Consider the following 25383-nt stretch of genomic DNA (forward strand, 5'->3'; position numbering starts at 1 on the left):
AAAAGCAATTCTTCCCTGTCTGAATCGCCACAAGACAGATATCAAAGATGGAACGTAGTCAGGACCTTGGCAAAGGATATCGTTAAGACTCACACCTTGAGATTTTGCCGCAGCGTCAAAAACCAGGCGAATCTTTCCAGGTTTGTTGATATTCGCAACCCAAAGTGTGGAAGATACCAGTTGTTTTTATTATTCTGAACTTCAGATGGATGTAACTTCCTGGCGTATCCTCTTTGAAGATACCCAGTAATCTTTGCAGTATACCCTTCAGCAAATTTGGCATCCTTATCCATTTTTCGTTCCATACAATACAGACGATTCAGGGCATTAGTTTTACTAGGTGGTAGAGTAAGGTTGTCACATTTCCATAGGTGCCCTATTTCGTAATGATTACCGACTTTCTTCAGAGTTCTTTCCATGATCTCCACAGCCCTTTTGTCTTTGATTGATTTGATAACATTGTCTGGTATTTTTACACCAAAAGCTTCAAGACGAAAAGTATCTTTCACCATTTCATGCAGCTTGTCATCATTAAAATGTCTGCAACAAAGAGTTACATGGGAAAGAAAGGTTTCAGTTTCACTGGTAGGACCATGCACTGTCCATCCTAATTTACATTGAGACATAATGGGCTGATGCAGATGTGGTTGGATGATATTTCTTGGTACTATGAGGCCACAATTATCCTGACCGATCAACAGCTCTGGTTTAGCATTTCTTATTGATGCCAATAGATCACAGTCTAAATAAGGATATTTCTCTTTCAAGTTATCAACATCTATTTCTTGAGATGGAAGTCGCAAATTCTGCACGGTTCTGACTTGTTTCAGCGTGAAGAGTTTTTGTGGGTTTCAAGAAGCAGCAATTTCTATAGAAACCATTCGTGAATGATCTTCGTGGTGAGTTATTTCATTAGTCCATTGGAAACAGAGTGGAACAACCGGTCCTGGAAGTCGTAATCTGTGAGCTAAGTCTTCCTCAATCATGGTACAGGTTGATCCTTCATCAAAGATTTCCTGAAGATTTACTATGGAAACTAACACAGAAATTGGCCTGACTCACAAGATTGTTTGGGCTTTGCGATTCATTTTGTGGTTGTTGATTATTCACAATATTATTTAGGCTTTGCAGTTCATTTTGTGATTGTTCATTGCGTGGAATATGAAGTAGAGAATGATGTCTACCTCTACAACCATCCTTACCACACCTCGATTTCAAAAAACATTTATTCGACATATGCCCAAATTTGAGGCAGAGGAAACAATTTGAGGTTGAGAACATTCTTTCGTCTTTCATTCACTGATAATTCAGAGAATTTCGTACATTTTGATAATACGTGGTCAAGCTTTTTACAAAAAATGCACTCACTAGTTTTATTTTCCGAAAAACTATCTCTTTTTGAAATCATGACAGTTTCTCTTCTGATAGGATTCTTAGATAGACTATTTCTTTGAAAAGGATTACTAAAAGCGGACATCGAGTTGAGCTCTTCTTCAAACCACTCAGAAAAATCTTCTAACGATGTTTGTATTCCTTTCAAATCACGTTGATGCTCGAATTCTCCCCATGAAAACTTTTGCATTGTAGGAAGCTTTTCTATCAAATTTGTCAACAGATCTGGATTGTAGAGATACAGATGAGAATTGACGTTTTTCATTGTGGTTACCATGTTATTTACAACATTAGAAAAATAAATCCATGACTCCCACTTGTCTTCTTTAATGTTACCAGCTTTTTTCGCCTTTTCTATCAGCGACAAAATTATCCACTCCGGTCTACCAACATTCATTTCTAGCATCTTGATAATTTTGGAGACGTTTCTCGGGGAAATGAGAAGAGCTTTGACAGTTTCTCTTGCTTTGCCCTTCAATGACCGGTTCAAACGGATCAAATTCTCTTCATCAGATAACCCAAGCTGATCTGTAGATCTTCTAAATTCATTGATGAAAATAGGCCAATCAGACAAATCGCCAGAAAATTCCGTGATATTCTTCAATTTTTGTTGTAAAAGAACTTTATTTGTGGTATTCGCATTTTGTGCATATTGTTTGACAATATCTAAAAGCACCTGATTATTCTCTCCACCCCCAACAAAACTTGGAACATTGACATTGAGAGAAGATAAAATATTGAACGATTCTGGTTGATTTTGATCCTTGTGAATACACTGTCTTGACTCTGTTACCCAATTGTCGATAAAATTTGGATTTGCATAAAAATGTTCGGAACATGTTGGAAATTCCTCTTTTTCGTTCACCGAACTATTTGTTTCACTTTTATCGACAATTTTTCTTCGTATTTCAGCTTCTTTTCGTAAAAACTGACGTTCTAACTCTAAGGCTTTTAGCTTCTCCCTTTTTTCTTCTTCAGTAAGTTCCTTCTCTTCTTATCAGCTCCATTTCCATATGTAGTCGATTTATACTTGAATTGTGAGAAGGAACGGAATTTTCTTTTAAAATTCTCACAGTTAATCCCTGGTGGAGCAGAAAATGAGATCTTGCGAAGTTCACTTGTAGGAAATTTCCACTGGCGAGAATCTTTACTAGATGTAACTTTTCTTGCAGAATTTGTGTAGCTACTTGGACCTGGTTGAATTTTACCCATAACCGCACTTGAATCAAATACTACATTTGACATATCTATAAATCTCGAAGGTGGAACTCCTTTTTTTACGTGTGATGATTCATCTTCATTGTATTGTTCCATAGCAGTTCAATAATTACTCAAAGGACCAATGTAAAATACTTAATTAAATTAAAAACGAATTCAAACAATTTCGCCTCTAATGACTTTGCTCGACAGTTATTATCTTTTCATCTGTCTTAATTCTCAAACAACCTATGATATTCATCAAACAACTTTTACATAGTGATGAACAATTAACTGATATAAGAAAATACAAATAAAATAAGTAACAAGCTCTATAGCACTTATTCCTACCCTGAAAAATAATCTTGCACTTACCTATTCCAAATCCTTTATGTTCTCATCAATTCTTCAGTTGTCAATTCTTGTTTCTGTAGAATTTTGTCAAGTTGCTTGATGTTATGTTGAAATCTGAAAACATAAGCTGTGCTCCTTATCAACTTCGTGTAGTCAGAAAATCTTGTCTGGTAGATTTTCAATTTTATCTGAGACTATTAGTAGGATATATTTGTGTTTTAGTTCAAAGGTCTCTGGATTTTTTTGAATTATTTGTCCTTGTTTTTCCTTTTTTATTCCATTGGCCAAAATTCTTGTTTACTATATAAAAATTCCTTACCTTTTTTGTAGATTTATATCTTTGTATCTCGAGTAGCTTCATCTGCAATGTTCAGATTGCGAAGAATCCATTGCCCAGTCAGGGACTTTTGTGTTCTCCCGAATCTTGCCTACTCGATACAAAATGAATGTTTTGAACGTTTTTGGTATTGATCTTAACCAACACCAAACCGTTTTTGAGCCAGAAAAGAATGTTTAATTAACTCTTAATGAATGCTGCTAATCTTCAACACATTACAGCAGCTTGAAGTTCTGAGCATGGAATTGTTATGGGTTTCAGATGTGCTAATTGCAACCTAGTCATGACCAAAAAGACATACATTTTTTTGTTCTTCTCAAGTCTAAAATAACATACTGCCAAAAACGCTTGCTCACTCTCGTGGCAAAAGATGTAAAGCTATAAACTAAAGTCAGAAAGTTCAATGCATAACACCTAGGTATCTTGAGATCTCCAATTTTTTCAAAAGCATTAATCCATTTCTTCAATTTAATATTTTGATTATGAGTTATTTCATCTTCCAAGCCTATGCCACTTCTCCATATATCCTGTGAAAGAATTTTTGCTCTAACGACAATGTTCAATGAGGATCATAAAATTACGTCACTATTTTGAGGATCTGCCTTTCCGTTGGGTTTTTCCCTCTGAAATCATATCTATCATTTCAAAATATTCAAAGAAAACGCCAAATGGTCGGATGATGGATTCCATTTCAAACCAAGAATTCTCTGCCACAAATTGTCTCCATTTTTTCAAAAGTTTTTCATCACCTAAGTTCTTCTCGAATATGTCCACAAACTTCATTCGAATTGCATTCCCAACCCCTTTAGTTCAAATTCTTCTTGTCTTTGGATGAAAATGACTTGCTTCATAAGATGAATAGCTTCTTTCTCTGTGGAAACACTGTCAAGATAATCGTCCATATAATGCCTGTTTACTATTTCTTCTACAGTTTGAGGATACTCGTTATGGAACTCTAATGCATTTTGATTTTGTATATATTGTGCTGAAAAAGGTAAGCCAAGAGCACACAAAAATGAACACCTTCATTTCGTAACTGCTGGGTTCTTCATTGAAATGATTTTTCCATAGAAATCGTCCAATACGATCTTCTAACAAGAGAATTCAATAAATCAGGTCCGGGTAATTAAAAAATGGTTTAAACATATTAATCCTAAATTTGCTAGATTTGTTTTCATTCACAACTCCTGAATCTGGCAAATATACCTTACTTGTTTCTTTATTTTTTTCTATCACTTTCTCTGCATAGTCTTTTTCTAAATATTCTATTTTTGTCTGTATGTATAGCAAATTTCAAATCTTTAGCCATTCTTCTTTCTAGATACTGAAATCTTTGGAGAGCTTTATGTTTACTATCTGGTAAAGTTAAACTATCATCTTTCCATAACAAACCAGTTTCTCAGCGCTTTCCATCACCTATTCTTCTTGAAACTGATTCTATTATTTAGATTGCTGTTTTGTCTTACAAATTTATCGATCTATTTTCAGATGTTTGTTTGAAGGTGGTTAATGGCATGCACTATTTTCAGATATTTTGACTCCAAATGACTCGGTGGAAAAATAATTTTAGATTTCTTCATGTAATTCTTCATCATCTTAATATGGAAAATAACAATATTGTTATTAAGTTTACCTCTGAACTCTCAAATTTTCATGTGGTATCCAACCCAGTTTGGTTTTTGATAATACTGGTTCTTAGGACCTTCAATCACCTCCCGACTAGTGATTAGATCCCAGTTACCTTGTCTTATCAATTATTGCAGTTTTGCTTGAGACACACTACTAGCAAAGTCCATATGTTTCAGACGGCTTCATTCTTCTTTCAGTCTTTTTCCATCATAATCTCTCACAAGTGTCTTTGTGGGTTCACGTCAAACCTAACTCTGTTTCTTCACCAACAATGTTCAACTTGTCTGCCAAATCTTGATCAAGAAGAGTCACTGATGAAGTTTCATCAAATAATAAGTAAATCTCAAGTTCATTCTGAGAAGATCTTCTTATCACCGGAGCGATTTTTAATTAGCCCGAGTACCGAGAGCTAGCTGTAAAAGTTTTTTCAGCAAATATGAAATCTTAACACTTCCATCGTTATATATTTTTGAATTATGTCTCTATATTTTCAAGAATAGAGATAGTTTTGTGAAGAATTCTGATATACATCAAGTAAACACTTGTTCTCAAAATCACTTCCATATTCCAATTTGTAAAAATAGAGTACATTTCTGCTCTCCTGCTAATAATGGCTTACGTGCATTTAATAAATTACCAAATGAATTGAAAAACTGTTCTTCGTTATTGACTTTCAAAAAGCAACTAAAAAAATTACTTGTTACAAGATGTTTTTATTCAACAGATGAATCCTTTTCAGAAGATAGCTCATAAGAATATTGTCATTAATGTTTTTGTTATATTTTACATTTTTATATGTTTTTATATATTTTTAACGGCGAGTCTTTGTATTCCAAAGCTATGAATGTGATATTGTATGTTTCTTTTTACTAGACTTGACTATTCCAATTCAATATTTTGTCTCTTGGGAAATGAATTATTATTATTAAATTTCTGTACAGAATGATTTTGTGGCTTAAGCATTTATTTATAGACTCTCTTATTTTTATCAAACGTGTCATTATGAAGAGTTTTATGATGTATTTTCTCACAGTTGTTCACCCCACATTCCTTTTTGTTGCGACAAAATTGGAATTCATGAAATGTTCTAAAAAAACAAAAACATATACCATCACTTATTACAAAATCATATTTTTTGTCTATCGATAGATCCAAAAAAAGTTTTGCATTTATCTTTCATATGTTTCTCTTTATACATGATGCAATTGTGAATTGAAGTACTCTTTTCTTGAGAAGTGACAAGAGCTGTTTTGAATCTCTCTTTATAAGGCTGATTTTGAGGGGAATTGTAAAAGGCTTACCCACATTCATAGATTGAGTGTAGCTTGCTGCTTCTGACTTTCTCCGCAGCCACTTTTTAAATTATATTAAATTGCTCTCACCATTCTTTTTAAGTACGTTTTCACCCCATGATAGCTGCATGTTGTGGGGTAAATTTTGCAGAATCTCCCCCAGAATTTGAGGGCAATCCAAATATTTCTGCATGTTCATGGTTTCCAGGGTAACCACTAGATTTGAACCATCTTCTGCAAAATGTGTTAAAGACCTGAAATCAATTATTTTTTCATCATAGGAAAGTTTTTTGCTTTATTGACCGGACTCTTCACAATCTAATCTGTTCGATCGTATCTACTGATCGTATCTATTGATCAAAATTTCAATAATCAGTTTGATTGATGAACTAGATAACAATCCCTCAACTGATCATCTAGCATTTCCTTTCAGAGCTTTTCCCAACCTAAATATATTTTTCTCATCTGTTAAACCGAGTAAGTTAGTTGTTGATAGAAATTGTTGCTACAACTTGGCCATTCAAAAGTTTTACCAAAAGAATTCGGTAAATCTTTGTCAGCTGATTGTCTCACCAATAACTGCTTGATTTTTGCACCTGAAACTTCTTCCTTTTTTCTATGGTGTTTATGTCTTGTCCTTGTGTGACTCTTGCTTGGTAACTGAAATTAATACAATTTTGCTAGTATTGATAGTGCAAGTCCTTCCATCGCAGGCTACCTTTGGAATGGGTTCAAGGTTATTTGCATATTTCACTAGATACTTTACTTGCTATCGCTACCATGTCTTGGACTAAAACCGCCTGCTTGATAAGAGTAGAATTTGGAACCTCTGGCATAAAATGAATCAGGTGAAAACATTTCTCCCTCACCAGAACAAAAAAGCTGTTTCTCGACGCGAGCTTCGCTAACTAAGCATCATCAGGAGATGTTCCAGTCATACCTTGATAGTGCTAACTTGATTTGTGAATCACACGTCACCAGACAGCATATTTGTTCTGGTGAGAAAAAAGTTTTTTCAGTAGATTAAGACTGATTGCTCTTGGTAACGCCGTAATTCAAACAGCAATAGAAATGAAAAATATTGTAATGTTGAATATAAAAAAAAAACAAAACATTTTCTTTTTCCGAAAACCAGAAAAAATTGAAACCTCATCATTGGTACAGATACTGGGAGACGGAATAGAAATAGAAAATAATACAAAATCTGTTGTCTTTATTCATGAGCACCTTCATTGGCTCACACAAATAATTAATCCTCTTTCATATTCTATATTGTGTAGCAATCCTATGAATGATACCTGATTCAATTTCATAACAAATGATTGGGAGTACAAACTAAATAGAAAAACGTGTTTCTTTGAATAATTCACTGTTCATATAAAAGTAGTTGTTTCGAAAATATTTTTTTCTTTGTGTTATTCAATATTAATATGAGAGCAGTTGTTTCGAGAGGGCTTTTTTTTAGTTTGTGTCTTTAAAGTTATTTATTTGTATACAGTTAATTTATTGCTTCCCTCCATTCTTTGTAAGATTCCCACATTTTTTTATATAAAGATGAAGAAGTAGAAACCCAAAACCTTTTTTTCTCAAAAATGAATCTCCTAATTTTGAATATGTGATTATAGTTTTTTACAATAAAGTGACTTACGTTTTACCTACAGCCTAATCAGGGGTGGCAAGTCATTAAAAGGCATTGTCTCACAAAATATACAAGTAATCTCTGTAGTATTCATGAAATAAATTCAAAAATAACTAAATCATAGTAGGCGTTTTCTGGCGCTCATGTATTCAAAACGTATTCGTCTGTTATTCAAATACATTCATTCTGGCGTTGAAATGATGACATCACATCAACTATCATTCGAAACTTATTCATAATGATTCAAAACCAGCATGAGGTTGATTTTGAAACGGAAATTGACGGTATGTTACGTCAGTTGTTAGTTTCTGCTTTATTTTGATCGTTATAGTTTATAATGTGCTGAAAACTTTTTATCAAATACGTTGCAAGGATGTACAAAATGAAGTTGGGAAATTATTACTTAGATGTCGATTTTAACACTTTTCTTGTTGGTCCATATTTTGAATAAAAAAAAAGAATTCTGGTACACTGGTTTCAAAAATTCAGCTATATTTGTTATATTTATGTAAAAAAATTGTATGCACAAATCCGATTCTAATTGAGGTTAGAAGAAATTGAAAAGTGATGTAAAAACTCAGTAATGTAAGTAATGTAAACTCAGTAATGTAATCAGAAATTAGTATAGCTAACCAAATCCTCGATTAACTTGCTGAACTATAAAATGTATAGTATATTTCCTAGTAAAAATGTATGGTATATATATATATATATATATATGTATATGTGTGTGTGTATATATATCATATCATATTTATTGTATTGTTATCATTTTCAATTGTATAAATTGTATAAAAATTTCATATTGATTTTGAGAATCCTATTGTTACAGTGCTTTTGTATAATATGATTATATTAAATTATATTAAATTAAATTAAATTATTGAATTTGACATCCGACACAATTTGAATAATTCTATTATGGCAAATCTTAATATTGATGACGTCACTACGAATCGTTTTTGAATATATGCTCCAATACGATTGAACGCCAGAAAACACCTATTGTCTTTTCCCAGAAATATTTCTTGACATGACGACGGCTAAATGTTTGATGAACATTCAAATGAACAAGGGTCATGAATGCTGAGAAACTGAAATACAACTAACTTTAAACTAATCTCTTAATCAATTTCTGGTTATATATCTTTAAGTTACAATAAATTTCATGAGACATTCGATTTTATTAATGAAATTTAATCATACTGAATCAGTAAAAAAATCCTTTAAATGAATACTTTTTTTTTGTATAGAGATCCAGGTAAATTGGTTTAAAACATATATTTTCTATGCAAAGTGGTTACATTGTACATCAAGTGCATTTTCCCGAATCTAAGTGATGAAATGTATGCCAGAAAATTTTATTTCTAATATCGTGGGAATCGCTGTAGTATTACTGTTCACAGTAACAATCAGTAAGATACAAATGTATGCGTTTCAGGCCGAAAATATAATTGTTAAACTCAGGAGTGAAAATGAAGATCTATCGGCAGAAAATCAACAGCTCAGAATGGAACTGCAAAAAATTGCGGGAGAGAAAGAACATCAGCATCAGCATTTCATGATGCAGATAGCTAATATGGAGACGGGATTCAAGGTCAGTGTTGTGTTTTACTGTAGCATGGGTGTATTTATGATTTTTGTCAATGGTAGGAATCTCATCAAGAACTTGAAAAAAAATTGGAACTCGCTTTGAGACAGGAAAATGAATGGAAAATTGAAAAAGCAGGTCTGAATACTGCTCTACAGCAGCAATTTGAAGAGAATCGAAATATGGAACATACTTTGAACCAGCTGAATGAACAGCTGCGCTCCGGAAATAATGAAAATGCCGAATCTGTTAAATATATTGCACAGGTAAGGGTCCTCAATAACTTGTTGATGGTTTACAGAATATTCTGTTTTTTTTTTTTTAGTTGAAATCTGAACTTCAAAAGGCCAATGATGAAATTGCCTACTTACACAAAACAACCGAGGCAAAAAAAAATCAAGAAGTGGAGGTACTAAATCTGAACAACGAATTATCTTCAAAGAAGAATGAACTATCTGCAAAGATAGTCGAATTGGAAGAAGTTGAGAAGAAATACAAAGATGATCTTGAAAATTCTAAAAAGCATTGTGAAAAAATTCAACATGAACTTGAAGAGCAGAAAGAGAAAAATAATGTTAGTAAATCAGTTGATATCATATATAAATGTAAAAATTGCATATTTTTTCAGGAATTGCGGGAAAAGAACTGGAAAGTGATGGAAGCACTAAATGCTGCTGAAAGCAAAACAAAAGCTATTGCTGCAAAAGAGGTGCCAGAAATTGATGTTAAAGTAAGCAAATAAAATAAGAATGCAACATACCAATTATGAATTGCAATGGTAGAAAAAAGAAAGCATCAACAATTAATATTTGGTTTATTTTCAGAAATTGTCTAATGAAATCATTACCAGAGAGCAAAACTCTCAAAAGCTATTCATTCAGAGACTGTTTCCTGATATTGATGATCTTCATGCTGTAACTGCTGATGATTGGCAAGCCGAGTGTGGAAAATTGATCCAGAGTTACATAAACAACTTGAAAAATCGACAAAGTCAAACCCAACCTCCTCCCTCTCAGAACATAGAAGTAGTTGAACTTCAAGCGCAGTTACAACATTATAAAAGTATATTAGATGAAACGGTGAGTTATGATTTTTGTCTTCAGACAACTGCTACAGCTGAACAATTTGAAATGTTAATTAAATTACCAAAAATGTGATATATGAAAAGAATTTGTTTTCATTTTGTTATTTTATTATTTTGTAGGAAGGGACATTGAACAAACTTCAGACGCATATTGAAAGGGAAGAAATTCAGTGGCGGAATAAGTTAGCAGCTAAAGATGATGAAATAGAACATCTCAAAAAGAGCCGTCTGACACCGGTATGTTCATTTTATATTATTATTTGTTTAGGGTACGACATGTCTGATAGAACAGATTTTACACTCTGGTAACTCAATAATAACTTGAAATTATTGTGATGAAACAACTACATACATAAGTGAAAATATAATGAACTAATGAAGTTGAACTGAATTTCTGAGTTGATTAGTCCTTCAGCTAGAGTACAATTTGCGGATGTTTATAATTTGTCAAAATTCAACTTTGGATTAAAATAATATTAATTTTTATACAATTATATTGCTCTGATAATCAAGAAGATGGGGTCCACTTGTTCATTATTTTAAGCATCGCTTTTTTTGTACAAAGTAACAGTTTAAGCAATATGTAACATTTAATTATCGTCATACGACTTTTTATTTTCAATATGAAGATGCATAATGGTGCAAACAATACCTGAATATATTTAAAATGATTTTTCACCGAATGTAGATATGACCTTAATTAGCAAAGCAGAGTATATAATGAACAAAAAAATATACTGCGTTATTGATTCCAAACCGTTTCTTCAGTGTATTTCAATCTTGAATTTTATTTGTTTGGCCTCTTTAGACAATAAACTTTGATATTCAAATTGCTCATATTCTTGGCATAGCAACTCCTCAGATATTGTAAAATATTCCTAGGATTTTATATCTATCAAGAAATAGGTATGAATTCTCCTTAATGTGGATGCTTCTGCAATTTCCAGCCTTCTTCTCTTCTTCTTCTTTTGTTCAAAGGAGGTGGAGAACAAAGTTTACATTTATTATTTCTATTTTCAACTTAGTGGCTACTTGAGAAGATAAATTCACCTCACATTTTTTTTTATTGCTCATTGAATGTTGATGGACTCACAAAAATCTATTGAACTGAAACTGTGAATTCGAGTTTATAGACTGTCGTCTGTTGAAATTTATATCTGGAGCTTTGCTGGCATGAATGGCTGGCATCTTCAGAGATCTGTGTTATCGCTTCACTGGCTCGCTCATGGATGCAGGCTTCATTGACTACAAACTGGGTCGCAGCAAACATTAAGTACTGGAGAGCACGGGATACGTTTTGAGGAAACCCAACTTTTTGTCCACCTAATAGATTTTTACAACTAGTTATTTCGTAAGGCAACTGAAGGCAATTTCAATCAAAAGTAAAAAACAATGAAGTTTAATAGAATTTGGACACCAGCTTCATGAAACACCAAAAGACGAAAATGTCTGGGCCTTCTGAACAGCGAAACAACCTACATGTGATTAGTCAGGAGAGGCCACCTGCTCATCTCAGATCTCTGAAGATGCCAGCCACTCGCATCAGAAACACGTCGGGAAGAAATTCAAACAGACAAAGAACTAAACACAGTTTCAAAAGATTGTCGCAAAGTCCTAAATTTTCACCTAATATTTGAATCTGCATTAGGTTTTAAAATTTTGTTTTTTCGTTTATTTTCAATTTCAGTTTATTGCCTTATTCACTCTTTTTATTATAGGAGTAAGAGACGATAATGTGTGTAAAGTGACTTTAAATTTTTTTTAAATCAATTTTGTTATAGTTTATTTCATGTTTTTCCCAATTTACCTAGAGTCCACGTTCTAACTGTTCTGATCTTAGGATTTCACTAATGTCAATGATATTTTTTGGATACTTGAGGTGTAGACATTCTTATTTATTTATTGCACGGGTTTTTTTTTAAATAGTACAAGCATCAAATATTATGAATATTCATATACAATATACAAAAATCAAAGAAAAGACTAAAAATTCAAAAATGAGACTTGAAGTGAACTCAGGTACTTGAAAATGTTGAAAATAAACATTTACATATATAATTTTGGAAATCAATTTAGGATATGATGAAATTCACAGTTTCATAAAAAATGTATCCATATGCAATCATGTCAAATTATTGGAATCAGTTCAGTTTATCGTTTTGTGTGGTTTTTCCATAATCCCAAAAAGTGTTTTTCAGTTTATCTGACATGTCGACTTTCCATTGTTGTTCAAATTAAATGTGACTGTAGTGATTTTCGCATGTTAACAATAGAATCCTGTAGAACTGCCAGAGATACAAGGAGTTCAGTTTGCCTACAAATGCATAGAAAAATCGCTGCCAATGATAATCGACGAGGTATGGTGATCTGTACAAGTCGACACCTCGTTTACTTGTGGCTTAACATTAATGATTCGAAATTTTGAAAGCACTTGCTTTACAAATTCATTATTTTATTCCATTCTCATGTTTTGCTGTGGAAAGTTATTTTTTATGTAATTCCTTAATAAGTATTAAAGGTTTCAGGTTCCTCATAAAAAGTTTTGCAAGGACTAAAACCCAAAATGCAATCATCTGTTATCAAATTCTTTCAATCATATATGAGATTTTTTAAACGAATCTTGCTCAAGAGTAAGGTGCCCAAAAAGTTGATCGGAATTGTGAATCACATCACATGAGTTTGAGTGTCTGGTGTGTAATAGTGTTTATGTGGGACAATGTGGCCGAAATTTCTCAAAAGGGTATGCTGAACATAAAAGGTCTTTCAAGCTCGGTAAACATGTTCCGATGTTTTCAAATTTGGAATGCAACCACAAGTTCCCAAATCTAAACGATACGGGAATTTTTTGGAATCCTTGGAAATTCATAAGCATAAGAATTGCAGATGTAACTTGCTTAATGACCAAATCGACTTAGTCTATTCGCCGGTTTTCAGATAAGGCAAAAATTGAAAATTGAACTACTGTGTAAAAACACATTTGACTACTCAATTCTTATGTATTTTTTTTTGTTAATCGAATATATCATATACATTATGATATCAGAATCATAATGTTTTTTTTTGTTTTTGTTATATTTCTGTTGCCAGTTCTCGTAACTGGCTGTAGAAGTTAAGTGGTACCTGTAGTGTTTTACACTGTAGTTTTGAACTTCACCTTCAGGTTGTTATATCCTATTTCACCCAATGAATACCATTATTATTAATATTATTATTATTATTACATTGTCACAGGTAAACAAAATTCAGGTACTCAGTTAAAAACCGTCTGTCATTACCTACAGTGGTGTACAGATATATTAGGGTTAGCATTGTTAACTATTTCAGTTTATTATATTCCTTTGAAAATGTGGTAAAGAACATTTTTATTTCTCATTTTTCATGATGGTCTCTTTCCATGTCGTAACGTCTACACCCATCATCTTATTAAAAATTAATACATCTAATTTAGCACGCACTGACAAGCAATGTTTATAAGATACATAAAAATTAAATCATAAAGTAGAAATACCGTTAAATATAATCAAACCTGTTTTTTTACTGTACATTAATGCACTTGCATATTTGAATGTGATTTTCAATTCTGATCAACTTTTTTTGGTAACAATTTCATATATTGTCAAAAATACTTTACGAAACATGAAATAGTTCAAATTTTTCCTTTTTTGAAAGTCATTAATTCTTTCCTCTTGAAAGTGTTTTCAAATTTTCTCAACTAATGCATTATGTGATTTTATTGTTTTCTATGCTTCCAGCAGTTATTTTGTGGCTTACGTGTAAAAGATGTTTTCCATACATTTTATAACTATAATAAATTCTTCAAATATTCACAATTAACTCCAAAATTACCCTTGTGAATGATATTTTGTATAAACATTGTTTCAGATATGCTTGTATATTGTCTTGAGGCTTTAACTGATATTAAAAATATATATACTCTTAGAATGAATGAATGAATGAGTTTATTGAAATAGAAAATATCCTAATAGACATACATAAATTTTTCAAAGTGTACCATGCAAAATTGATGTACTTGGAGACTGGCCGTGAATCAAATTATCTAAAAGAACAATTCGTTCAGGCCACTCTCAAATTACCTATACTGTGGGTTAACGGACCTACAATAATTGTAAAAAATTCCAAAAAATATGCGTAATGACACTATCATATAGAAAGAGGAAAGACTATACATGGTACAGCATGATGACTGTCGTTTAGCCGTATTTTGGGAAGTAATAGGTTCATATCCTGAAAATTGGCAAATATGGGTTTTTTGAATATGCTTTATGAATGAAAATAATAGCGTTTTTCCAACACTTTCCGTTAAACCAGAAGTTGGTGCCACCTTTCTTATCCCTAATGTAACATTGTATATTTTCACATTTTTAATACCTGGTGTAATTCTAATGTGATTTTATGTAATACATTCACTCTATATCAAAAATCAACCGTTCTTAAGATATTATTTATTTGTTTACTCAAAAAAAACTAGGTATTCGGCTCTTGAGTGATTCCTCCAAAATACATTGACAGGCTATTTATTATTGGTTAATTAAAATACTTCATTCCATCATCTTGTAGAAGTAACATTTCCAAAATGTTATAAAAGGTGTTTGGAATCGATGACTAATTCTGAAGATACAAAAATGGGTCAAAACAAAATTTTTTTTCAAATGGAACTCCCTGTAAGATTTTGTCTCATTTTCATAAAGCATTTCCTTTATCCAAAATCAACTGTTTACGAGATACTTAAGTTTTTCTTGAAAAAAATTCGAACAGTTACAGAAAGTTTCAGAGTTATTAATTTTCCGTCATGGTTTTCATTGAAGACGGGATTTCAGATGAATAAATAATGAATTGAAAAATGTTTATTCTAAATGTTTCGTAAAAGAGCGAAAATTCAAAAATATTGCAATGTTTTACAAAATGTAATAACTATTTCAAAGTATGTTCTAAGACATTTCCGCTAACTTTCAGGCATTTAGTAACTCTTCATCAAATTGTTATTCACAGAACGACTGATTTCATCGGAATCCAGGGGATTGAATGCTTGTAAAATGAGTATTGGCTTTGGTTCAAACTATATAATAATGAACTATAAATTCAAAGCGAGATTGAATAATAGTATTGTAGATTGTTTTGTTGGCAATAATTTTCAAGTGGGTAGAAATTCTATTGAAGAAACAGTTACTTTGCTATTTTTTTTAATTCAAATATTGAAATGTTCATTGAAAGATAAATTGTAGTCCAACATAAAACCCAAATACTTGAACTCTGTGACAATTTGGATGTTTTATTCTTTATTTCCAATAAACACGAGTATATATTCAATTGCTCATATCTGTAGTTACAAGCATAGCTTTTTGTTTTGGATATACTCGACTTTAATTTGTTTGTGTTTAAGTAATTATGCTTGTTTTCTAAACATATATTCATTTTGTTCAAAGCTATACATGAATAAGACAACTGTGTTTCATCAGTAAATAAATTCATGAAATCGTAGTTATGACTAGGTTTATATTGTTGATGTAAATTAAAGAGAGCACAGAGCCCTGAGGTTCACCATATTTCTTTTCGGTAGGTCTTGAGAATACATTTCCCACTTTGGTGATTTGTTGTCTTCTAAATAATCTTCGAACCATTTTAGTATCGTGTCTTTGATGCCAATTGCTTCTAATTTTTTAATTAATATGCAACACTCGGTCTTTTCAAAAGCTTTTCTGAAGTGATCAAAAGTAGTCTGCATAATAATTTCACAATGCCAATCCATACTAGTATTAATTTACTCAACTCTTTCATTAAAACTATAAATAAAATACCTATTGAGAGTTTCTATTTCAGATACATCTTTAGGTATTTTTTACTTTACCGTCCTTGGTTTCAAATTCTATATTATTCAGGCCATCACTGTCTTTTTTTGTACTAATTAAAGATTTAATGGTTTTACACATTGGGTTTTGTAAACAGAACAATGAATATGAGATTCTGGACACCCCTTTATGTTGTGAAGACGAATCACATCTAAATGATTTATAACCTGGTGAATTTAGTTCTCAATCCTCAATTTCAGAGGTACTGCGAGCTTCACTGAATAAAATTGCAGGTTGATGATTTAAAACGGAACCAATAACTTCAATACTATGATCAATAAAACTTACTATATTACTATATATGTCTGATTTCAGTAGTGTGCAAGGTCTATTAGGATATTTAGCTAGATTTTTCTATTTGAACTTTTGCTAACAATGGTTGGGATATAATTCATATATTTAATTGTTTTTGTATTATCGTCATTTGATTCTAGATCATGTATTTGACTTTTTACTCGAAAGATTTTTTTTTGTTTTTTAGTTTGACCACTAAATAACCTCATACCCTAAGGAATATTTTTTGAATTGTTTTTCATGCTCTTCAGGACAGAAATTGCATCAGTACTTTCATTAATATATTTTTGTTTGTACGGCTACCCCAACTCTGAATACTGATATGTTGTCGATATTAACACTGTGATTCTGAAATTATACCTTAACTATTTTCAAGTCTTCTTTGCGTTCTAGTGAAGTGGTTGCTTGTGACTCTTCAACATTGGCTATCATAATATTTGCCTCTCGTTTTTGACGTTCTAAGAACTCCATAATAATACCTTCATTTGACATAACTTCACAAAAGTCCGTGATTTCTTTTTTTGAAGAAGTAATTTCAGATTTAATCTGTTTCATTTCTGTTAGCAAACCGGAACATTTTTGAATGAAATGCGGCATTCTTGACAAAAACATACAATACTTCAGCTCTGAGCTCTGATGAACATAAACCTGTGCAAGATTCACCCGGATGTTGTATGGAGTAACAACTATCGCAAACAACCACTGTATCTCCAAGGACTTTCACATTGTACAAATATCGCTCATCTTGTTGCAGTAGAAAAGTGACCTCAGCCGCTTGACTATAACTTCAAACTATTTACTATTTACTTTGCTCTCTTTCAGAATAGACTGTTTTTTAACTGTGCTTAATTTATTTTTGTTTTTATTGTTACTTCCCTATTGATTTATTTCAATTATCGTTTTTCAATAATTCACTTGTATTTCAAACTTCTTCCTTTTTCTAATCTATAGACAACACTTAACTGCACCTTTTAATGTTTGACTGATAAAAAAACTTCAATATACTTAGATGTTTTTCGCTTTTTGAGCAGAATGAATTAAACATGTGTTCAGACTATACTATATGATCCAAGAAGCCATAGTTTTCATTAGATTTTACCTATACGGTTTAGGTTAAAATTACCAAACATCAATAAAACTCTTCTAATTATCATTAAGACATATTCACTTATTTCTCCTATATAATTTAAAATTTTCATTTTGATTGTTTCGTGTTGACTCACAGTGGTACTTTAACAACATGGCACCATACTTTATTTGTAAACTATTATTTCTCTAATGAATCTCTTCTTCAAATAGCAAAATTAACAGAATTTTAGCTTTATTCAATTTTCAAAAACTCAAACACTCGAACACAAGGATACTAACAACACTTTCCAACAACAATAATGCACCAAAAAGAAATAACATATTGTTGCTAATTTTGAATGCGTTCAAAAGTTTCCACTGAAGTATTCACACTTGGCAACACATCAAAACACCGTCTCATAAAGCCTTCTGTAGATATAAATGTTTAAGGCTTGTGCGATTTTTTTTCATTTCAAATTGTTTCATAATTTTCTAAAATTGTCTTGTTCGGAAAATATTTTGCATATGAGACAATCGAATTTAAAGAATGTTTTCTGCCTTTAAAAAATATCTGGATATGGTATATTCATATGATCTTATCAAGATGTATACATTGGCAATATTGAAGAAACTTGTCAAAATTAAGAATTGTTAGTGGAAACTGCATCAGTAATTATTATTTTTTATAGTTACAAACGAAGGTGATTAATTTGGAACAACAGTTATCAAAAGAGATTAGCGAAAAGCAAAGGATACAACAGAATCAACGTTCCTCAGCATATGCTGATTCGACTGCCACAATAGAAAAACTGTCGGAAGTATGTTATTTGGTTTTGCCAATATGAATAAGGTATTTTAATTTTTTGTAATTTTATTGTAGGAAGTAAATCGCTTGAGAGAACAGCTAAGAGTAGAACAGACTAAAAATGGGGAAGTCAATGTGTGTCTCAAAGTAAGTTATCTTAGTTGGATTGGATTTCCACAACACATCCAAGTTTCTCCTATATTTCTTGAAATATATGGTCTTTAAATTTAAATTATTTTATTACTCGTAACTTATTTTTAGGCACAAAATTGTAACAATTCGACGAATGGAAGTAGCTTGATAGAGGTAATAAAACAAATCTTTTTTTATTTATAAAGTTCTGAACTATGCCAAAACAGCTAAATTTTGTGTTTTCCAAATAAATTTTGAGTGACTAACAAAACAAAAATCAATGAATAGTACATGTTTTTTATTTCATCAAATATTAATTGCTATATATAATTATATAAATATCGTTGATTTTTGTTACATGTGGATTTGGGTACTTTCTAATTCCTTATTTTCACCATCATTCTAACCACGTTTAAATTTTACTAACCCTTTTATCCAGCACTGTCTGTCATCATCATCTAGTATTGCTTCATCTCTCATCGAAGAGTTAAACAAAAAACCAAAGAATAAGAAGCGAAAGAAGAAGGTATTTATTGTGTGCATGCTAAGTCAACTTATGAAACTTTTCACCAGATTTTTCATTTCATTAAATTTCTTTTTTTTTTTTTTTTGTAAATGTATACGTTTGCCAGACTTTTATTGGCTTTTATTTCCGGTGCTTTATTTTGATCAGTGACTGTAAAATATACTTGCTATAAATGTATCCTAGATGTTTTGTGGTAGATTCTGTATCTAGTAAGTTGTCATTATTAGTAGCTGAACGGTACCATAGTATGTGTGAGCTGTTGTATTCTCATGAGTTTTTTTTGCTTGTTTTTATTTCAAGTTATTTTAGGTTAACGAATAACGATGAGATTGGAACCTTTGGTGTGACAGTTAAATAACTTTTTTTGAGATCAATTGCTCTAACACCAAACTGATATTTTTGCACTCGACGCGCGTTTCGCCAACAAAGTTTATTAACTACCTGCAAGTTCTTAGTAATTATTCTCTTCCTAACAGAAGATTAAAAAGCGGGCTAAACGGGATGGGTCCCTTATTGCCATTCATGCTGTTCTTACATTTTGCTATTTCTAGACTTTCACATGCATCGAGTAGCCTGGTGTCATGCAACTGCTCAATCAGTTTCAGATTGTTTTCACCGGTTTTAACCCAGATATAGTTGACAAGATAATTAGAAAATGCAAGTTTAGGGAAGCACTTCGTAAATCTTCGACTTTTCAAAAAGAGGAGAGTAATAACAAGTTTATAGTAATCCCATATGAACCCCAATACACCAACAGATATTCGATAAAGTAAATATGAAAGCTGCATATAAAACTTCTTATAAACTGCAACAGCTTCTTGGTAATCCAAAAGATAGACTAGAAAACACAGAAAGGTCGGGGATTTACGAAATCAGTTGTCAAGATTGCAACAGCAAATACATCGGTCAGAGCCGACGAGCGATTAAAACCCGCTTCAAGGAGCATTGTGCACACATGAAATACGGAAGGATAGAAAAATCCAGTGTCGCCCAACATGCTCTAGACAAGGACCACAGAATTGGTGAAAATAATCTGAAACTGATTAAGCATGTGCATGACACCAGGCTACTCGATGCATGTGAAAGTCTAGAAATAGCAAAATGTAAGAACAGCATGAATGGCGATAAGGGACCCATCTCGTTTAGCCCGCTTTTTAATCTTCTGTTAGGAAGAGAATAATTACTAAGAACTTGCAGGTAGTTAATTACCGAGAAAGTCCATATTGGACTTCAGGTATACAACCTCAGGTAACAAATTTTAGTATATTAGGATTAACCAGACTAGACTAGGAAATAAATATTACTGGAGTTTTTTCCCAACACCAAATCGTTATTTTTACACCTCGACACGTTTTTCGATCACCAAGTGATCATCTTCAAGAGGAAGATAAAAACTGTTTTTATGTTCCTCTTGAAGATGATCACTTGGTGATCATCACCAAATCGTTATTTTTACACCTCGACACGTTTTTCGATCACCAAGTGATCATCTTCAAGAGGAAGATAAAAACTGTTTTTATGTTCCTCTTGAAGATGATCACTTGGTGATCGAAACACGTGTCGAGGTGTAAAAATAACGATTTGGTGTTGGGAAAAAACTCCAGTAATATTCATTACTACACCAAAGATTCCAAACAGTACATCATAAGACTAGACTCGGTATCAATTTTCTTCTTCTGAGGATGCTAACTTTGTTGGCGAAACGCGCGTCGAGTGCAAAAATATCAGTTTGGTGTTAGGGCAATTGATCTCGAAAAAAATTATTTATTTTAGGTTGTTTCAAAAGTTTTATCCGCTTTTATGAGTCTACTTTGAACTGTGATATTTCAGTGAATACTTATTCAATTTAATCGAAATAAGCGCCATTTAAATCAGTGCACTTTAGCCAACGTAACACAAGTCGTTTAATTCCGTCAGCATAACAGTTGTGTGCTCGGGATTCGTTGAAGTCGGCGAAGGCCGTTTTTGTCTAATCCTAATTGGCGAAGGTTCTACCGGTGAGAAAGTTATCGAAGTGCTTGAAAAGATGGTAGTCGATTAGCGAGAGGTCTGGGGACTGTGGTGTGAAACATGCGGACGGGCGTTGTCGTGGAGCAGGATCGGACCTCTTCTGTTGACCAGTGCTGGCTGTGATGCAATTTCCGGTACATTTCGTCGATTTCCTCACAGTAGTTCTCTGCTTTGATTATTTGGGCCGGTGAAAGAAAGTAATAGTGGATCACACCAGCCGCTGACCACCATACAGTAACCATGGTCATTATTTGTGGGTTTTCGCCTTTGGGAAGTGCCTGGGTGGACAGTGTCCAACCACTGTCCTGAACGTCTCCTGTTGTAGGGGATCCACTTTTCATCACACAAGACGATTCGATCCAAAAAAAGATCATTTTGGTTGCGCAAAGACAAAGAAGAACAGAGCTTGAATCGTAAAATGTCTGTAGATTTTTCAAATTGTGGGGCACCCACTTTTTGAGCTTTTTGGCCTTTCCAATACGTTTTAAACGATCAAACACACCATCGGATCTGACGCCAACTTCTTCCGCCATCCCACACATCGTTTGTGATGGGTCCTCAAATCCTCGTCCTGTATTACTGAAGGTTGACCACTGGTTAATTTTTTGGGCTGTTTCGGCAGCGCTTTGAAACAGATGAGTTCCTCTAAGATTTCAAGTTCTTATTATAATTTAGAAGAATTTTATGTTGAAGCATCCTAGAAAAAAATAATTTAAGAAATATAAATCTGTGTTTTGTAACAACAAAATTTTGATTTTTATTTCTTGTTGTCGTTTGGATATTTGATACTCCACAATCTGAAAAGTAAACAAAGCTAAGTCAATAGAGAATTTGCTAAAGTGTGATAAGAGGGCAAACTGAAATGTTCACCCCAAAAAGTTACCAAGAAATATAAGAAGAATCCAATCAGTCAGTAACTTGTCATTTTCAGAAATTTTGTCTTATATATGAAAAAATTGAATAATATAAAAAATGAAATTTATATACTTAGCTTTCTTTAGCGGTTTGGAAAGTTACCCCTTTCCATTATTGAAACCCAAAAAATCACTTGTTGAGATGTCACATTCCATAGCCTAGATGATAACAAATACAGGATGTTATTCGAGAATTCATTTCAGGTTAATATTTCCATTCATTTTTATCCAACCTAATATACATAGAAAATATTTTTTTGCGCATTTGTTATGGATAAACTCGTAACATACTTAACCGGTTTTTATCAGCTGAGTAACACGTGCTGTAGTTTATTTTCAAGAAAATTAAGAGATTCCTAACGAAAATTTGTTATAATGTAACCCAAAGCAAAAATTTACCTGTAAATAGACTCTCACCGGTGTGCGAGGCGGATTGTATAAAACAATAAACATATTTCTTTCTAATGAAAGGAGAGAACTGGTTTATGTCAAATGGAAGTAGCTCTGTTTGGCATTGGATCATTAATGAAATATATCTGGGATCTGATATATATGCAAAAAGTTGCAGAAAGTAATTTCTCATTTGACATTCAGTGTCGAAGCTTGGCTTCACTTTGGGACCCTCTTATATTTGTGATTAGAGGGTTTAATTTTTCTGTCGATCCCATCATCACAACCACTGCTTCCTCAGCAATTCTGAACTTTTCCAAATAATAAGTCTGTTTTTTCTTATTTAATCCTGATAAGTTCTTTCAAAAAAACCAACCAATATCATTTCATACAAAATTATCAAAGGTTTTGGCATCCAATATCTGCAAAACTGAGTATAAAATCATAAAAGTAAACAGTAGGAAAAAAATAGGAATAGTATTCATTCATCTTTATGAAAACGCATCTACATTTACCGTTTTAATTTTTTTTTTTTTATATTTTTTGTAGATGGCTTCATTTTTCAGTTTAATGTATAATACAAAGTATTTTACCAATTGCACTCTTATTAGTGTTATATTTTTAAAGGTACCAACAACAAAAAACGCCAACATTTGTTCAAATATGGGTTGTCAGTTCTTGTATTGTGACGGCAGTAGTTGCAGTGGAAATTTGTAATGCGGCATTTAACCTTTCAAAGGTATTTATTGCCTTACATCAATTTGTAATCCAAATTTGCTTTTCAGTTATATTGCAATCAGGTGTATCTAAACAAAGTTAGTGCTTTGTTCATATACGTTAGATAGGACCGCTGAATAATTTTTTGGGGGGATATCTCATAGGGGAGCAGCTGGTTAGCTCTAAAATTAATTTTGAAACTAATTAAATCCTTCAAAAATTCATACGGATTTGGTTAGATGAAATTCATTCAATTTGACTTTTGAAAGTGAAACAATTACAGTTGTAGCTCCTAGAATATACTAGTTTCATGAAGACCACTTTTTATCTTTTCCATTTCAATTAAGTAATAGCATACATTCTACATACATATACTGCGTTTATGTGGAATAAACTTCCTGAGAACTTTTTTCCAAATGAATTTAATCTCCAGCGATTCAAATCCAATGTAAATCGCTACTTTCGCACAGGCACCGTTCGTAGAGCGCGTTGAGGATTTTCCTATAGTGCTTGTGTTTTGTCCTTCAAAAAATTACTTTAATAAGGAAGATAATTACAAAAGTAAAGCCATTTTTATGAGTAAAGTATGCAACATATTTTGCATGATGAAAACGCTCCTCATTTTTTTAGGTACTTCTTTACTCTTGGTATAAAATTCAATTTACTGATTAACTTGCATCTTTTTAGTTTTGTTATTACAATCTGTAACGTATGTGGATAGTAATGAGTTATCCCGCCACATCAAAACCAGTTGCTCTCAAACAGAAATGAAGAGGAAGAATTTTTTAGGATATCAAATTTTGTGATCTAACATGGTTCTGAAACATGGCCCAGTTTAAAAGTCATGAAAATGCCTTTTAAACTGGTCTTGGTGGTTTGAGAAAACTTTCTTCACCTTCTCAAAGAGGCCAACTTTTAATCTTAAGAAAATCAATTTTTAATGATATATCTAGTTTTCGTTTGTTATGAATAGATTAACTTATGTTCAAGTTTGTCCAATGTTGATGGCAACTTTTCCACTCTAATATTTTAATTTAGATCAATTTGAATTTGTTTAAAAGAATTAGAATCAGGCTCAAGGTTTAAGTCTTTATACCTATAAAGAAATGTAAACACACAAAATCACATCTTCCCATATGATTTTGCCATCTCTAATGCTGGAAAGCAAAGTTCGTTTCTATGTTCAGTTTTGACTAAATACATGAAGTCAACATTCATTTGTAATTTACATTGATTCATTATTGGTTTGTTCAAAGTTTAATTATATGATTTTTTTTCAGGACAAAGGAAGTGCAGAATAAACTAATTTTCAACTACAGTATTTCAGTATACTGTGAAATAACCCCCCCTATACTTAATTTAGATTTTTCCAATAGTTGTACTTCAATTTACAATTATCATTCCTTTTTTGTCACTGGTGCAATAATATAAGTCAAGTCAGTTTGTGAAAGTATTTTTGGACTGTATTATTGTAAGGTAACAAACAATATTTATGCCATCCTAACAAAACGGTGGTTTAGCGGGCTTTTCTAAGATTTTTTACAAGTTGAATTAACTGTGAGATTGTATTTAGGTTAGGTGACTTGTAATTAATACCTTGTTGAATTAATGTTAACATTAGGCAATCGCTTCCGTTGATATAGTAAAAGACTTAAAAAGCTTATGAATGATGTATCCAATTTTAGTTACATCCATAGCATATATTCTTGTATGGTAAAAAGATTGTGTGTGTACGAAAAACAGTTTTAATATTAGATTAAATATATATTATACATTATATTTCAATACACTAGAATTTCTTTTGTATAATTTTGTGATTCCAATAAAATAGTTTTACTACACATTTTGGTTTGATTGTGTTACTGAACCCTGATTAGTTGAATTATGCATCCCAAAATTTTGTAAGAGTATTATATGTATTTAATGTTGTTTAATAGGCATAACTGAAATTTCAGCATATAATAATTTTTCTACACCCGTACTCTAACAATACACTTATATGACCATAATCCGTTTCATAATGATATCCATTATGATACAGATTTTTCATAACGATACAGATTATCAACCAATTGAAACCCATAATTTTTCAATCAAGAATCCTGTTCCTTTGTTTGTCCTAGATTCTAACCTAAGTAACTAATT

The 25383-nt window shown here is 32.2% G+C and overlaps 1 protein-coding gene across 8 annotated transcripts in view; it reads left to right on the forward strand.

Moving 5' to 3' along the window:
* alt (SMC superfamily domain-containing protein aluminum tubes) overlaps positions 1 to 25079 on the forward strand; it is a 41617-nt gene extending 16538 nt beyond the window's left edge. For 2 of the 8 annotated variants that reach the window (XM_023161276.2, XM_023161280.2), the window contains 13 exons: positions 9282 to 9437; positions 9494 to 9697; positions 9757 to 10005; positions 10060 to 10161; positions 10256 to 10510; positions 10636 to 10752; positions 12789 to 12872; positions 18434 to 18562; positions 18625 to 18696; positions 18811 to 18855; positions 19121 to 19207; positions 23149 to 23260; positions 24519 to 25079. In XM_023161276.2, the coding sequence (XP_023017044.2) occupies positions 9282 to 9437; positions 9494 to 9697; positions 9757 to 10005; positions 10060 to 10161; positions 10256 to 10510; positions 10636 to 10752; positions 12789 to 12872; positions 18434 to 18562; positions 18625 to 18696; positions 18811 to 18855; positions 19121 to 19207; positions 23149 to 23238 (1590 nt within the window). In that variant the 3' untranslated portion in view covers positions 23239 to 23260; positions 24519 to 25079. Of the gene's footprint in view, positions 1 to 9281; positions 9438 to 9493; positions 9698 to 9756; positions 10006 to 10059; positions 10162 to 10255; positions 10511 to 10635; positions 10753 to 12788; positions 12873 to 18433; positions 18595 to 18624; positions 18697 to 18810; positions 18856 to 19120; positions 19208 to 23148; positions 23261 to 24518 lie in introns of all 8 variants that reach the window. The other 6 variants (XM_023161277.2, XM_023161279.2, XM_023161278.2 and 3 more) reach the window with 6 other exon arrangements.
* The last annotated feature ends 304 nt before the right edge of the window (positions 25080 to 25383 follow it).

The sequence above is a fragment of the Leptinotarsa decemlineata genome, unplaced genomic scaffold (genome assembly GCF_025532065.1).
Source record: "Leptinotarsa decemlineata unplaced genomic scaffold, Ldec_3_MD MMD2_tig00001393_RagTag_RagTag, whole genome shotgun sequence".
In the NCBI taxonomy this organism is placed as follows: Eukaryota; Metazoa; Arthropoda; class Insecta; order Coleoptera; family Chrysomelidae; genus Leptinotarsa; species Leptinotarsa decemlineata.